A 15,444-nucleotide genomic window follows, 5' to 3' on the forward strand; every position below is an offset into this window, starting at 1 on the left:
GCATCTGAAGATTCTGTTTCCCCTTAAAAATCAGAAAAAGACATGTCAATAAATCAACAAGTATATAAAATTATAAGAAGTGCTTTTTATCTTCTTTTAATAGATAGGAACAGGCAACAGGCTCAGCATAAGGAACAGAGCAGTGTGCTGGATTATATCACAGCTGATAAGAAACACTGCTGATCACAATGTCTGTTGGTCTTAAACTCTGTCTCAGTCTGCACAATACAGACTTTTGTGTGGAAAGTTATCAAATACCCCTTAGTGTTACAGAGCCAGGCTCCTGGTGCAGCTCCCTGCTCTTTCCCTTGGAGTCAGGGGCAGGTGTTCCACCAAACCCTTCTGCTGTGCTCTCTCTGTGCTCAGGTCACACTGAAAGCTGCAAGAAGCCAAAGCTGGGTGCTGCACCATTACTAGCTTGTACCTCAACTTACACACTAGAAAACGACCCAAATTTCAATGAATTTCAGTAGATTCCTGGAAAATGAGTGAGAGGAATAGTGAGCAGCTTTTCCTATTCTTTACTGAACTTAACTTTTTTAAATGCTCATATTTCTATCCAGACAGGGACTTCTACAAAAATAGGTCCCTTCTAAAAACTATGTCTTTGTGATTAATGGGTTAATGAGGGAGTTGTAGGGAAAACAATTAAAGCAAATAAATGTTTCTCTAAATACATCAACCCCACTGTGTAGAGGGATCAGAGAAGCCTTAAAAACACAACACAGAAGCTCTCTATTATGCTTTTAATTTTTTGGATATTAAATTCAGATACCTGATGACTATAACTCATCACCCCTGACTCTTGAAAAGCAGGCATAGCATCAAGAGGACCAGAAGCAGCAGTCTGTACATTGTTCTATATTTCCATCCATTGGCTCTCCAAGACTACAGAGTATGAGTACAAAGACAAGTTCAGTGGGCATTTATATGTCAGATATTTAGCAGCAATGATGGAAGAAGCTTCTTGCCCTAAAGATAATTTTGCTCTTTAGTGGAAAGTCTAGGATGCTTTGCTTCTGCCTCTGCATCCAAGCATGAATGTGAGCAGGTACTACATAGTAAGTGCTATTAGGAAATTCCCACCAGAGCCCACTTTGCAGAATTAGTGCAAAGTTCTTATAGCAGCTAATGCATAACACAAGGATAAAAGCCTTCATTATAGAACTACAGAATGGCTTGGATTGGGAAGGACCTCAAAGATCATCTTGTCTGCCATGGGCAGAGTCAAAGACCCATCCAATACAGCCTGGAACATTTCCAGGGAGATAATTGATTACAGCATAAGGACTTTTTTCCAAGATTATCCTCTATTTTATGAAAAGTAATTTCAAATTGTCAGTCAAATCACAGTTATACATAGAAGACATTGGGGAAAATGTATTGATAACCACAAAACTTGCCTTCACCTTCCTGGCTGACTCCTGGAGGTGATCTGTTCACAACTACACATTCCTCTGTTATACTGATATCATCAATAGCAACAGTAGCATTTGTTGTTAGAATAGTACCTCGCAAGATAATCTGTAAAGACAGAAAAAAAGTTAATTCATTAAAGGTGACATGATAAAAAGACACAAACACACATACACACTTATTTATATATTCCTTTATCATTTACGACATCTGCACAGGAACTAACTACAACCAACTCTGAGCATCAGCCAGGAAAAACTACAACTGAGATTTGGTCCGGTCAGAAATTTGCTCCTCAACTGGGGGTTGAGGTCAAAACCATAACTACTTTTACCTAGGGAAAGTTATGCAACCCAGATGACCTTGCTTCAATCAGAACTGGTAAAAGTCATCACTATTATTCAATAATAATCAAAAAGTGATCAATAAATGGTCTTCCTGCTGGAACACATAAAAATTACATATCTTAAATTAGCTATTCAGGGTTACCAAATATGATGACTTACAACACGATTTAGTTGTGTTCATCTATACTATGCCTGATGAAGTCAGCAGTGTGGTGCAATAAATGTAGGCAAGCTGAAATACCTGCGCTGTCAGCCTTACCTCTGTGCCTGGGCAGATCATGGAATACATCCTCCAGATCCTTTAAGTGCTGAGGCACATGGAGGACAGGGACTTGAAACAGCCAGCATGGCTTCACCAGTGGCAGGTCCTGCCTGACCAGCCCAGGGGCCCTCTATGATAAAGTGACTGCAATCAGTGAGGGGTTACAGCTGCCCCATATCTGGACTTCCATAAAGCCTTTGGCATGGCCCCCAAAACATCCTGCTCCTTAAACTGGAGAGACAAGGATTTAATGGATGGACTGGTAGGTGGATAAAGAATTGGTTGCATGGTCATATGCAGAAGGTAGTGGTCAATGGCTCAGAGTCCTGATGAACATCAGAGACCAGTGGTGCCCCTCAGGGGTCTGTATTTGGGCCAGTGTTATTTAATATCTTCATTAATAATACAGTGGGATCGAGTAAATCTACAGATGACACCAAGCTGAGTGGTGCAGCTGACAGCCTGACGGACAGGATGCCATCCAGAGGGACCTGGAAAAGCTCAAGAAGTGGCCCATGGGAATCTCCTGAGGTTCAACAAGGACAAGGACAAGGTGCTGTGCCTGGGCTGGGGTGACCCAGTATCCACTCAGGCTGGGGGATGCAGGGATGTGGAGCAGCCCTGCCCAGAAGGAGCTGGGGGTGCTGGTGGAGGAGAGGCTGGACATGACCTGGCCATGTGCACTCACAGCCCAGAAAGCCAAAGGTGTCCTGGGCTGCACCAAAAGCAGCGTGGGCAGCAGGGCAGGGGAGGGGATTCTGCCCCTCTAATGTGCCCTTGTGAGACCTCCATGTAGGGTATTGTGTCCAGCTCTGGGCCTCCAGCACATGTTGGAGTAAATGTGGAAGCAGTTACCAAATTGATCAGAGGGATGCAGCACCTCTCCTATGTGGAAAGGCTGAGAGAATTTTGTTTATTCAGCTTCAAAATGAGAAGGCTCTGGAATGACCTAATTGCAGCCTTCAGTACCTGAAGGGAGCCTACAGGAAAGATGGAGAAGGACTATTTACAAAGTCATGTAATAACAAGACAAGGGAATGGATTCAAACTTAAAAATAGTATGTTCAGATTGGATATTGGCAAGATATCCTTTACTTTGAGGGTGATGAGGCACTGGCACAGGTTGCCCAGGGAATTTGTGGATGCCTCACCTCTGGAAGTGTTCAAGGCCAGGCTGGATGGAGCTCTGGCCAACCTAGTCAAATGAAAGACATCCTTGCCAATGGGGATTGGAACTAAATAATCTTTAGGGTTGTTGCTTATTAATCTTTGATTCTTTGATAACGAAAAGTTATCCTAATGCATAGAATACTGAAACAATGGCTATGCTCTTTAATAGATGGAACTGTGGAAAAAGCTGAATTAAATTCTTTTTCATATGATCATTAAAGAATAGAAATCCTCCTTTAATATTTCATCATAAAAAGTAAATTAATTGTAAAGGCCAAAGTAAAATATCTTTTGAAAGCAATGTAAATGTAATATCTAATTACCTGAAAAGGTAATTCCTCAGCCGTACTTTCTACAGGTATATTTACTTTGGTCCAATTCATCTCAGGCAATCCTGAAATGTCACGTAATTTTTCCAAACTTCCATTCAACGCAGTCCTCTTAAAGACAGAAAGCTGAGAATCCTGAGATAACCGGTACCAAAATCTTACCTGTTGAAAGAGTTTTTAATGAAAAGCTTTAAAAAATTATATAATCAATCTGCAATAAGTTCAGTACCAAGTAATATATGTACATTATAACAAAGAATGACATGATTGGTCTAAGCACAGATTTGGCACGAAAGATGGGGATGTTTGAAATTACAGCATGTTGAGGAGCAGTATCATGTCTAAAGGCAAAACTGTATTTAAAAGTAAAGCTTACTTTTACAATTTTCTTTTAACTTGCATCTATCAATTGATGCAGACTGAATATGACTTCCCTTCTTTATCTTATTAACCACTTAGAAACTTCTCAAAGGTTATTCTTCTTTACAAATGCTGAATATATGAGAGCCTCATAGGCATGTTAATTTCAGAAGTGCAATCATTAGAATTCTCATATGAAAGAAACCTTACGATCTTTTATTTCCACAATCAACATGGATCAAGATGACCTGAAGACAGAGTTTTAAAATAATCTATTCATCTCCTGAAACAAGTAAGTTGACTAGTATAGAGGAGGAAAATACAGACTGTATGTGGATGAGGCTGCTTGTGAGGCAGAAAAGATAAGAAAACAGTGAGAATCACAGTTCACTCCCCTGCAATACAGAGTAAGTCTGATACTTTTTTTTTTTTCTTTCTTTCAATAATACCCAGGATAAAATTCAGAACTGAGGTGAAGAAATAAGATTTTCAAAGATTAATTTTTTTCTTTCCCCCAGAGTTCTTCCTGCTTATCCACATAGACTAACACTAAAATTTCTTCAACTGCAGTACCTTTACTTCCCTGCAAAAGCCTTGATATTGATAATACTTGACTTTTCATGAAGGTAAAACAAGAGCTGGATCAGTCGTGCAGAAATATTCCTGTTAAAACACTCTGCTGCTTTGTAATATCATCTGGGTTCAGGTCTGGTAGACTCAGTCTCTCAACATTTAATTTTACCATCACTCATGAAAATCATGTCTTATATAAAATTATCTTGATCCTTATTAATAAATTTAAATACTTTAATGTAACTCATTCCCACAGCAAAAAGTTTAAGAAACAGAAAGCAACAGGTATACACTTTCCAAAATGAGCTGTTTGAAGAATTACACTGTAAACAATTTAGATGTCTTTTGTGTTTCAAAGAGCTTTTCAAACAAATTTGTATTTTCATTAAGTAAGAAATAATGTTACCTTCTTTCTTTATGTCTACATCTTCCACTATACAATGACTATTGTGTCCATTAAAGAGCCATAAACAGAGAGCTGGGACTAGAAATGTACTTCTACGACTCCAAAACCTTGAGCTAAATGAAGATGTTTCTTATTTTCCATCTACAAAAAGACCTAGCTACAAGAAGCAGCAGAAAGAAGTTACTTCTAAGCTTCAATTAAGCAGAAAGGCACAATATAAATCTGTTACCCTTCAACTCTTTTTTTTTTAAACAACTGAAGCTAAAGAACTTGTAAAGCTAATAATAAACATAAATCTCTTTGTGTGGATCCTTTTATCCTCTCAGTGGGACATCCAACAGAGGGTATCATCTCACATTAGTAGGCAGAGAACAAAACAGATCCTAATGAGAAACCCCTATTCGTTGCTCTTTCCCAGAAATAAAAGTCTGCAGGGATAATGTGGCAGAAAGCCAAGCTTCCAGTCCTCAGAAACACTCTCTCTCCTGACAGACACACACAGTCAGGTAAGAACTTGTTCTGGTTTTTGTTGGATCTAAGAATTTTAAATTTATTCAATACATGTATACTTATAATAAAACTTGTTTATTTTCCAACTTTGAAGCAGAGAAAAATATGTTCATCCCCACTGCATCTGACTTTGAGTGCAGACCAAACTCTGCACTAGATCTTACCAGAATAATTCTTTGATTCACATATCAGTGGTGCCCAGTTTGCCTTAAGGGTTTCTAAGATAAATTAATCTGAATCTGAAAGGTGCATATCTACTCAATATCAAAGTCAAGAAAAGAGAGCTGAAACTGTCCAAACAACTGCAGTGTGAGTACAAAGGCTCTTGGGCAGTGCAGCATACAGGGCTTCCCTGGGATGGTTCAGGCCTTCTGAGTTCCCTGCAGCAGCATCCTGCATCCATTTCATTCTGATGTTTTATAACACCAAGAAGTCATGTGAAGATTAAGAATGAGAGATTGCCTTAAATGATTGCAAGGAACTGTTCTTGAATTGTTTCAGAGGCTTCTACTCCTCAGCTGCAAGTTCCAGCTATTCAGCTGAGATCTGGTAACTCACTGATGTGTGGAGTCCAAGTGAGTTGCAGTTTCAAGTAAAACAGATTTAGCTAAGCTAGCACTTGTTTCTGGTCCCTCAGATGAGATATTACCTAAGAGGCCTAGATCCTGCTGGAACAAAATTCTGCTGCTTCTTGGGACTTCTAAGCGCAGTTCCTTATTTTTTTGACTTTTTTTTTCTTTTTGAAAAAAGTTTTCTTAAGTGGAATTAACAGTTTCTTTCTACACTGAGTCTGAAGAATTAAGCAACCAGTCTAAATTTATTCTGCTTCTTTAAAGCCACTTTTTTTTCATACAAAAATAACAAAATAAACAAAAACAATAAAAATAAAATTATTTTGGCAAGCTTTCTCTGTCTTTTCTTCTCTCTGACTTTTAAATAAAAATGGATTACACAGTATCAGAAGAAAAACACATTGTAACTACACAACTTCTCCCCAGTATGGCATAAACACTGAAAAGTCTCAGAATAGAAAATAAAAAAGGAAAGAAGGAAAGGAAAAAAAAAAAAGAAAAAAAAGTTATAAAACTGAATAGTGTCTACTAATTTTATTCAGTGTCCAACAGGACAAATAAAAATATTGCTGTGAATGTAGTGAATAGTTGCTGTTCATATTTAATATATTTCTTCAAGTTTTGTTTTAAAAATACAGATTTTGCTGAAAATTGCAACAGTCTAGTTATAAAAATGTATTCTCATTTTTCATCTAATATTTTTCTATTTTTTGTCCCTTCTGATTCATTTTTTCCTGGTACCTTTCTAGTTTTTCAGATCAAATACTATCCTGGCTGGTTGCTTTTGCACTCCTCTGCAGTGCCACAAGACATCTGACAAAAAAACCACATTTCACAGTAAATCCCAAATACTGCACTGATCAGCTTAAAAAGCATCCTCCTCAAGCCATGAATTAAAATTTGGTGCATGTCTGGAGTAGGGTAGCTAATTCTCTCTAGTCACACCGACACAGCTGATGTGTGTAGCGACTTCAAACCACAGGTGTCCTACTATGGAAAGTTATGTGACTTTCCTGCCTGCAGACAGCAGGGTGGTTATTTGACAGAGGCCTCTTCTCCTTGTCCTGGCACCTTTGCCACAGCACACAAAACCCTGAAATCTGAGTCACCTGCTGGGGGCTTAAGGAAGGAATAGTAATAATCAGATAGAATAAATTGGCAGCAAAGCAGTAAAAAGTTGCCTGCTTCTCCATCCTCCCAAAGAATTAATCTGTAACTCCTTCCACTGGTGTTGACACAGAGCCCTCAGCGGCAACACCTAGAGCATGGGGAATGCCTGGTTTGCAGGAGGTGAGGGACAGGTCACAAAGACAGGGACAGGCAATATCCAAGTGTTACCTGGCAGCAGGAGAGCCCAGGGGGAAGCTTGACAAGGAAAGGGCTTCCCAGGTGAGACGTGGCCATCTTTGTGCTCCTCTGATGTGATCCACTGAAGTAAATGAAGGCCCCTATAAACAAATTTTATTTTGAAGTATGAGAAATATGTCATGCTCCAATGGCAAATAGCTAGCTCAGAGAGATAACTATATGCTTCATGAGACACATAAAGCTTATTTATAGATCAAAACACTCTAAACTGCTTTGCCATCAGTTCAGTCTCTGTGCATAATGAGGAGAGTGTTGTAACAGGCTGTGACAAGCAGTGTCTATGTGGGCAAAGACAAAACAGAATTGCTAAATGCTCCTGGCCCTTCCCTCTTGTAAAATTATCGTGACTGATTCCAAAGGCAAGGAGAGAGGGAGAAGGAAATAAAGCATTTTGGGCAGCCCAAAAGTTGGCTGAGACTGATTGCTGAGACCACCCTGTCATGGTGCCTGTGAGCGCTTCAGCCCAAGGAAGTGACAGCGGAGCCCCTCAAAGGCAGCTCAGATGCTGCGTCTCTGAGAGCATTACTGTGCAGATCCACTGGAAGTATTTTTATCTGCTCTCTTCAAGCAAAAGCCTTAAGATCTCCAACCTTAAAGCATTACAATTATTACCCATTACCTTCACACATTGCCCATCCACTCTCTGCACAGACTGGGGAGAGCAGAGGAGCTGCAACACAGAGCACCCTGGAGATCAAACAACAGAGACCTCAGCCAAGATCCCTAAAGGACACATTTTAATTGGCTTAAATAATGTTTCAAACAGAATTTAAACCAGAAATTATTTCCTTTAGGGTACAGTATTCACTCTCAGCACAGCCCAGCCACTTTTAAGCATGCTAACAATGTTGCAGACCACAGGAGCCAATGGAATAAGCTATATTTTCTCATGGGGTCCACAGACTTGACATTGTTGTCTGTGCTAGTGGGGATGAAAGCTTAATTAAAGATCTAATCTGAACTCTGGCAAATGCACTGCATTTGGATTTGAACTACAGCAGATGTGCTTCAGACAAAGGTAGGGAAGGATAAACATTTTCAAGGGGCCCTAAAGCAGCATATTTTGAATGCCGTCAGTGCTGCCTTTGCTGAATACTGAGACTTTTTCATGAAAGTCTATGCAAAACAACACTAAAGGCTCAGTCTTTTTTGAGCATTTATATTACACATATTGCCTTACATCTTGGAAAATCAGCTATTGTGCTGCTGCAGTCATACTCCTTAGCCATTTATTTCCCATGGATACGTAATGAAGCCGAGGGCTAGGTCCAGCCCCACGTGAATAATGGCATTGCTTTAGCAAAGCTGGCACAAAGAGGGGACCGTACAAACAGGAATGCTGCATTCCACGGCATGAGGGAAGCTCCCCTCATTGGAATGCAAGGGTACTTCAAAGGACCCACTTTTAATTTGCAGCTGAGGCTCTACTGTAGCCTTGTTAAGATATTCATTAATCAAAATTTGCTACTGCCCTCCCCAGGAGAGAAGAGAGATGAGCACTCCCTAGTATTAAAAGGAACAGTTGCAACCTGAAGGATGGCGATTTAATGTCGGCTAACACTTCCTCAGATTCTGGCATCCTTATTCAGAAGTTGTGGCTGTAGCAGGCACAATGATAGATTGGCACAAAACCACCTCAGAAATACCTTTTCAGCTAACTTTTACAGGGAATGCAACATTACAGGGCTTGAGAGATGGGGCATAGAAACCTGCAGCAACACTGAAACAAATGCGCAATAATTCAGGTATCAAAGCATCTGAAGTGAAGAAGCACATAGCTCCATATGATTTAAATATGATACTTAGGCTACCAGCAGCCTTCATTCTGACCACATTATCCCTCAGATCTCAGCAGCACCTAGAGCAGAGAAAGACACAGGCAGATCAGTGCACCCTTCTGGAGCTTTGAGACTTTGAAACCTGTAACACAGTAGTGTTTACATAAAGTAATTCTCATCCAGTCCCACTCTACAGGGACAATAAAATGAAATATCATACTGCTGCTGAGAAAAGTGAGTAGCAACTTTGGTGCACTTCCACCACATGAGGATCAGTGGAAAAAATATGACTGCTCATTTAGGATCATTCTATAGCATGCATACACATACTTCACCCACTACTCTTTGCTCAGGTGAATTCAACCCTGGAGGTCCTATACCTTTGAATGCTTGAGGTGGAATACTTCAAATGTCAGATTTCTTTAGCATGAACATGGAAGAGAAGTGTGGAGGTCTGGCTGAAGATAATATACATAATTAATTAAATCTAAATTAAAGGGGCTCTGGACCTAGATTTTAATCTTATCTCCACTGGGAGCAGTGCAATAGATACATTTTAATAAAATTCAAGTCGAAGAATACTTGTCAATATTATTTGACGGTGAAAAACATGCTTGGCAGTTTTATCTTTATGGAGTGTGCTATAATAACATTTTCACTTTGGAAAAATATTTTTAACAGCCCTCTTCTGGAATAAAATGGTTTTCCAGCTCAATGCATCATATGGCAAATATAGGCTCAAGGAAGCACAACTCTTTAAAGGAAATTATACCCACTCTATTTTTCCCAGACAATATGGATTAATTTAACTGCACTCTACAGAAAGCTATTTGTGCAAATAATGCTTCCAAGAATGGCCCCTATGTGAATATTGGGTAAACAATAGTTATGATATGCACAAACAAAGTCAGCTGTCAGTTCGAAGGTCAGTATCTCAAAAATACTGCATTAAGTCTCATACCTCAGTGATTGTGCCATACAAAAATAAGGGTTACAAAGACACAGTAACTAGATCACAGCTGACAAAGAGCATCTCCAACAGACTGGCTTTCTGTAGCACATTACCTGTGTTATTTACATACTGTGTGGCATCCATTTCAAAGCAGTTTTTATTATGAGTCTCTGACTGTTTACAAGTAGAAATTCTCATGACAGAAGGAGAAAAATAATAGTGAGTCTCACCATGGCCCATAGCATTTGTATGGTCTCTGCCAGGGAGTTCTCTGTCAAGGGGAGCCTGTTCTTTCATGATGTTCCAGTCAGCATCACCTCTGCTCAGTGGCTTCCATCCGCAAAGGTCAGTCTCAAAATCACATAAGGTGTAATTAGCTGTGGTAAGAACAACAGCAACAAGAGATCAATAAGTTGAGCTTGATGCAACAGTTTAATGCCACAACTCTGACTGTTTTGTATTTAGATGTACTAAGAGCGTTGAGGAAGCACAAATGTGTTTCAGTTTATTCAGATGGATGAATTCTAGAACACAGATAACAGGTCGAGCAGACCCTTCCTTTCTTAATCAAACTCAGAACCATGAAACAAATTTATCTGTAAGAGAATAAACATAGTAAAGATCTGTACATAGGTTGCTGAGATATTAGAAAAATAGTACTAAATATTTTTAAAGAAGAATTGTACCAGTAATTTAATTATGAATGTGTGATAAAAATCAAATGTATTTAAAGCTTAAAATATATGGAAAGCAAAGATTAATTAAGATTTAATTTAATTTAATTTTGAAAATGAGATTTAAATTTATCAATTATTCAGAATGCCTAGAAATTTTTATTGCAAAGTAAAAGACCATTTTCTAGGTCTGTATGGATTAGACCAATTTAAATTGTATAAAAATTACAAATGAAATATACAAATTGTATAAAAATGTACAAATTGCACAAAAATTACAAAATTACAACGCATTGATTGAGTACAAATAATTATTTTGATAAGAAAATTATATACTAAGAGTTTTCTTTCTTGGTCCAGAACAGCTCCCCAAGGCACTACACTTAAGTCCTGGGGTCACTTACTGCAGTTGCAACCATTATTTTAGAACTGGATTTGTCACATTCTGTTCCCACAGCACATTTATCTGATCATATCAGCCTCAGACACAATCATACATATTACTCCAATTTTCAGATTGTATCAAACCAAAATGCAATGCATCTCTCTTTAAGCACCATTGTAGCAAAACTAAATAGTAAAAGTTTCCCAGGAATAAGGAGGTTATTTAAGCAGCTAAATCTTAAGGTACAAAATAAGCCACAAATATGTGTCTCTTATCTGGCTTCACCATATACATTAAAATTGGATGGTGAATGGTTTTCTGTTTAGTGCAGCATAATTAGTTAAAAATGAAACTTGGTTAACTTATTTAATTAAATTTTCATGCTTTTCACAAGGTATCTTTTAATTAGACTTCAATTGCTAGTACATTAAGGTTGAATATGCAAATTGATACTCAAGATTAAACTGTTTTGGTAATTAATACTATGTCTAGGCATTTTGTGTTCCTTAGCTAAGCAGTCTTGAGAGAACCAATGTGACACAAAAAAGCAAACATTCTTTGCTTAAATATCTCTTTCTCCTGGCCTCCCTAAACCCCACAAAAGGTCTGCATAAATAGCCGACTGCAGTGTCTGCACAATAATATCTAAAAAGACATAAATGACCCTGTAGGCACCAAAGGAAAAAAAGTTAAAATAATGGTTTAAATATGAAACTAAGATCAAGATAGTACCAATAACTATTATTTTAGAGCTCTGAAAGGTATGTAGTATGGAAACATTTTTTTAATTATTATTTTTTTTAAACTGAAATAATTTTAACAAATCAAGAAGATTTGTTATGCACAAAAACAACAACTTTTGTGTGATCAGAGCCCATCACTGCCCTTGATGTTCAACAGGAAGAGAGGTGTGGTGAAATCAGTATTTCTTACATTGGTAGCCTGTAGTACAATTTCTTCCAACACTACAGATGTAGAAAGAAATGTGTAAATATCAATTTTTAGGCTGAATATATAAGCAGGGGAAGAAAAAAATGAGATGCACACGCAGCAAAACATGATCCCAAATCAAATTGGTTTTTTCCAGTCATTTTTTTCAAACTTGAGTAAAGTCTGAACACAATTATAAAGGTAGGAACATTCATGGTGGTGCACTTTGGGGGCTTTGTTGTTGTTTTTCATTGTTGGATTTGGTTTTTTGTTATTTATGATGGTTGGTTTGGGTTTTTTTTTTTTGGGTTGTGGAGAGGAAACTGAATATGATAATGCTGACCACACTTTAGATGCTAAATGTTCTTTATTACATCTTCCACTAGAAATTTAAAGCTCTAAACAAGCCCCCCAGTCTTGCAGAAACACTGACCAGAGTCAATTACCAAACCCAAGTGTTTCCCCTATATATTACCTGCAAGTGATACTTTAATTTAAAAGTATAAATATGTTGTAGAACATCTAACCTCCAACTGTGAGTGAAATGCACTTGTCAAAATTAGGAGTCGAACTTAAACTTCATCCCTACTTAATTCTAAAAACTTAAGGGGTGCTTGTAAATGTTTAATCAAGCTTGAAAGAAATGCTCTGTACTTTGGCTAAAACCCAAATCCAAGACAGTTTTTCAGTATGTTTTCTCATTCCTCAAACATTAATAAACCTTAAGAAATGTGCCTTTCCTATCAAACATTCAACATTTTTATCTGAACCTTCAAGGGATTATAGGTAATCTTTTACTATCCATAGTAGCAAAAGAAGTGACTGCACAGCCTATAGTTTTTGAGTAGTCATACTACAGTTAAGTTTGACATAAAGCTCTTTTCTGATATATTATGTCCCTTCCTACTGCAATGCTCAGCACCAGAGCTTATGTTTTATATTTCACTAGGAAGATTTCAATGGATTCAAATTGCAGATAGGTTTTTGACATTTTGAATGGAAATTTAGTTAGTTCTCTATTTTGGACCTCTATCTATTTATAATTCAGCAAAACAGAAAGGAAAATAGAAAGGAAACAACAACTTGCTTTAATTTTAACATTAAGTCAAATTTGATTTTATTTTTTAATGTGTATATATCAGTATATCTTAACTAGTGAAGGAGTAAATTATTACACCATTTCTACAAAATCCAGTGATGTTTCCAGGAAAAAAATTGTTCCCCAAAAGCTTCTCAAATTTCAAGAATGACTGTTTAGGCTGAATATATAAGCAATGGGGGAAAAAAAGACATGCACACACAGAAAAACATAATCTCAAATTAAATTGGTTTTGTCCAGTCATTTTTTCAAACTTTACTCAAGTCTGAACACAATTACAAAGGTAGGAAGAGCATTCATGGTGGTGCACTTGGCTGCATAATGGTGGTGCAGCAAAATCTGTGAAAATTGTGCAGCTTCTTGTTCTCCACATGCACGTGAACAGATAATGACAATTTCAGGCAAATTCAGTGTCACAGAAAACACACAAATGCCATACTAAAGCCATAAAATACGCTGAAAAGATTTTTCAATTAATACAAACCTTTTTCAACACATTTTAAAAAACCCAACAAAACTAAAGAAAACAAACAAACCCAAAATCCAAACAAAAAAAAAACCAGGAAACAAAGCACATATTTCAAAATCACATGGGGGTTAAATGGGAATGTTTTTTTCCTTGACTAGCTTACTCTATCTATCCCAGCTCCTCATGACCCTCAAAGGGGAAAACAAAGCAGTTCTGTTCACTAGGCTGGGTCACCAGCTAAGTCATATTGCTTCAGCTTTGCCAGCCTGCAACTGCATAAATCAGCTTTCAATCCTGCTCTAGGAGCTCAATCAAATGAACACAAATGGGGACACTCAGCTGGTCTCTCCATCAGGTTGGTGTTTCCCTGAACAATAGCATAGAATGAGGAGGACTGTGCCCCTCATTCAGTATGGCAGCACCTAATTGTCTTGGGAATTTGAGCTAATAACCATCATTATGAACAGAAACCAAAGAATTTCTTTGCCATTAATATTTTGTAATTTCTGGCTAAAATTTTATGACATTTTGTGAAAGTGAAGGGTTACACATATACCTTCTTTCTGAGTATCTGTGCACTTTCCCTACCAGTTTGTGATTAATTTTATTTACCTGGAATTTGTTAAAAGATTCTTACAGAAATACCACAGACGACCATAGATCATCCTGTTTGAGCTTCCTCATGCCATAATTCATTAGATAACTCTCATAACTCTCATAGGTGAGATGGCCTCACCTCCTTTTGAGGCTATTCAGTCCCCTTGCTTAGGGTTAAGAGAGCTTAAGAGGATCTCATGTCCACCCTTGGTCTGCAGAGGTCACGTTTACTTGGAGCTGCTCTGGTGAAACACAAAGGCAATGCTACGCAGTGCTTGTCAGCAGCAAAGTGGGAAAATTGTGTAGCTTCTTGTTCTCCAAATGCACATTAACAGACAATGACAATTTCAGGCAAATTCAGTGTCACAGAAAACACACAAACATTAACTCAAACAAATGTTTCAGACTAAAAAGTGCTCTTTGTACTTTAATGTTGAATGGTAATAAAAACATTTGCATCTGTGTTCGTCTGCTGTGGATGGTTTCATTTGCAATTGTAAATTGCTATACTGTAAATGAAATGCACTAAAAGGTACATGGCTTTGAAATTATACAGATTTCCTTCATTCTACATATTCCATATTCATAAATTATACAAATCCTATGAAAAGCTGAGAATATTTGAGGTAATACTAGAGGTGTTAAATTAAAAGCAGAAGCAGGAAAGATGGCTGTTTTAAGAAAGCTTCTAATTAAGTGGAAAATTAAAATGAAGTGATCCGCTTTCAGAAATACCTGTGGGATGACCCCACCCAGAATAATTTTGAATTTGCAAGGATGCTGATGCTGATGAGCAGGTAATTTCCAGAAACATTACTGCATCAAAGTGTGATATTACTTGAAAATAACAAGTGCTTTCTAGACTTGTTTCCAAGCTGCTAGAAATGCTAGCAACAGATTCATTTGTATTTATGGTTTTATAAGTGTTGTGAAGGTTATGTATAAATAATATAAAATAATAAGAAGTATAGTGTTTGAAATATTAGTTATTCAACACAGTATTTAGTACAAAACATCCTTTATATTAGGTAGGAAATTAAGAAGAAGCATCAGCATGAAAGGGATCTTTATAGTTCTTTACATTTTCCAAGTATTGCCTTTCACCTTCGGTTTGAATATATTCAATAGGTTTACATAATTTTTTATCATTCATTGAAATAAAAAATTTAGAAGTGATCCCAAATAAGAGGTGTCAAAAAAGAAACAATTAAAATGTAGAATTTAATAGTAAATTCCATACTTTTATA

At 37.5% G+C, this 15,444-nt stretch overlaps 1 protein-coding gene across 1 annotated transcript in view; it reads right to left on the bottom strand.

The window, feature by feature from the left end:
- Positions 1–15,444, bottom strand: part of MALRD1 (MAM and LDL receptor class A domain containing 1) — a 240,390-nt gene that overhangs the window by 192,289 nt on the left and 32,657 nt on the right. Inside the window, exons 10-13 of the mRNA XM_033511660.1 lie at positions 10,274–10,420; positions 7,284–7,393; positions 3,519–3,686; positions 1,404–1,524 (exon numbers count right to left, since the gene is read on the bottom strand). Coding sequence (XP_033367551.1) covers positions 1,404–1,524; positions 3,519–3,686; positions 7,284–7,393; positions 10,274–10,420 — 546 coding nt within the window. The remainder of the gene's footprint in view (positions 1–1,403; positions 1,525–3,518; positions 3,687–7,283; positions 7,394–10,273; positions 10,421–15,444) is intronic.

Source organism: Parus major, chromosome 2, assembly GCF_001522545.3.
Source record: "Parus major isolate Abel chromosome 2, Parus_major1.1, whole genome shotgun sequence".
Classification (NCBI taxonomy): Eukaryota; Metazoa; Chordata; class Aves; order Passeriformes; family Paridae; genus Parus; species Parus major.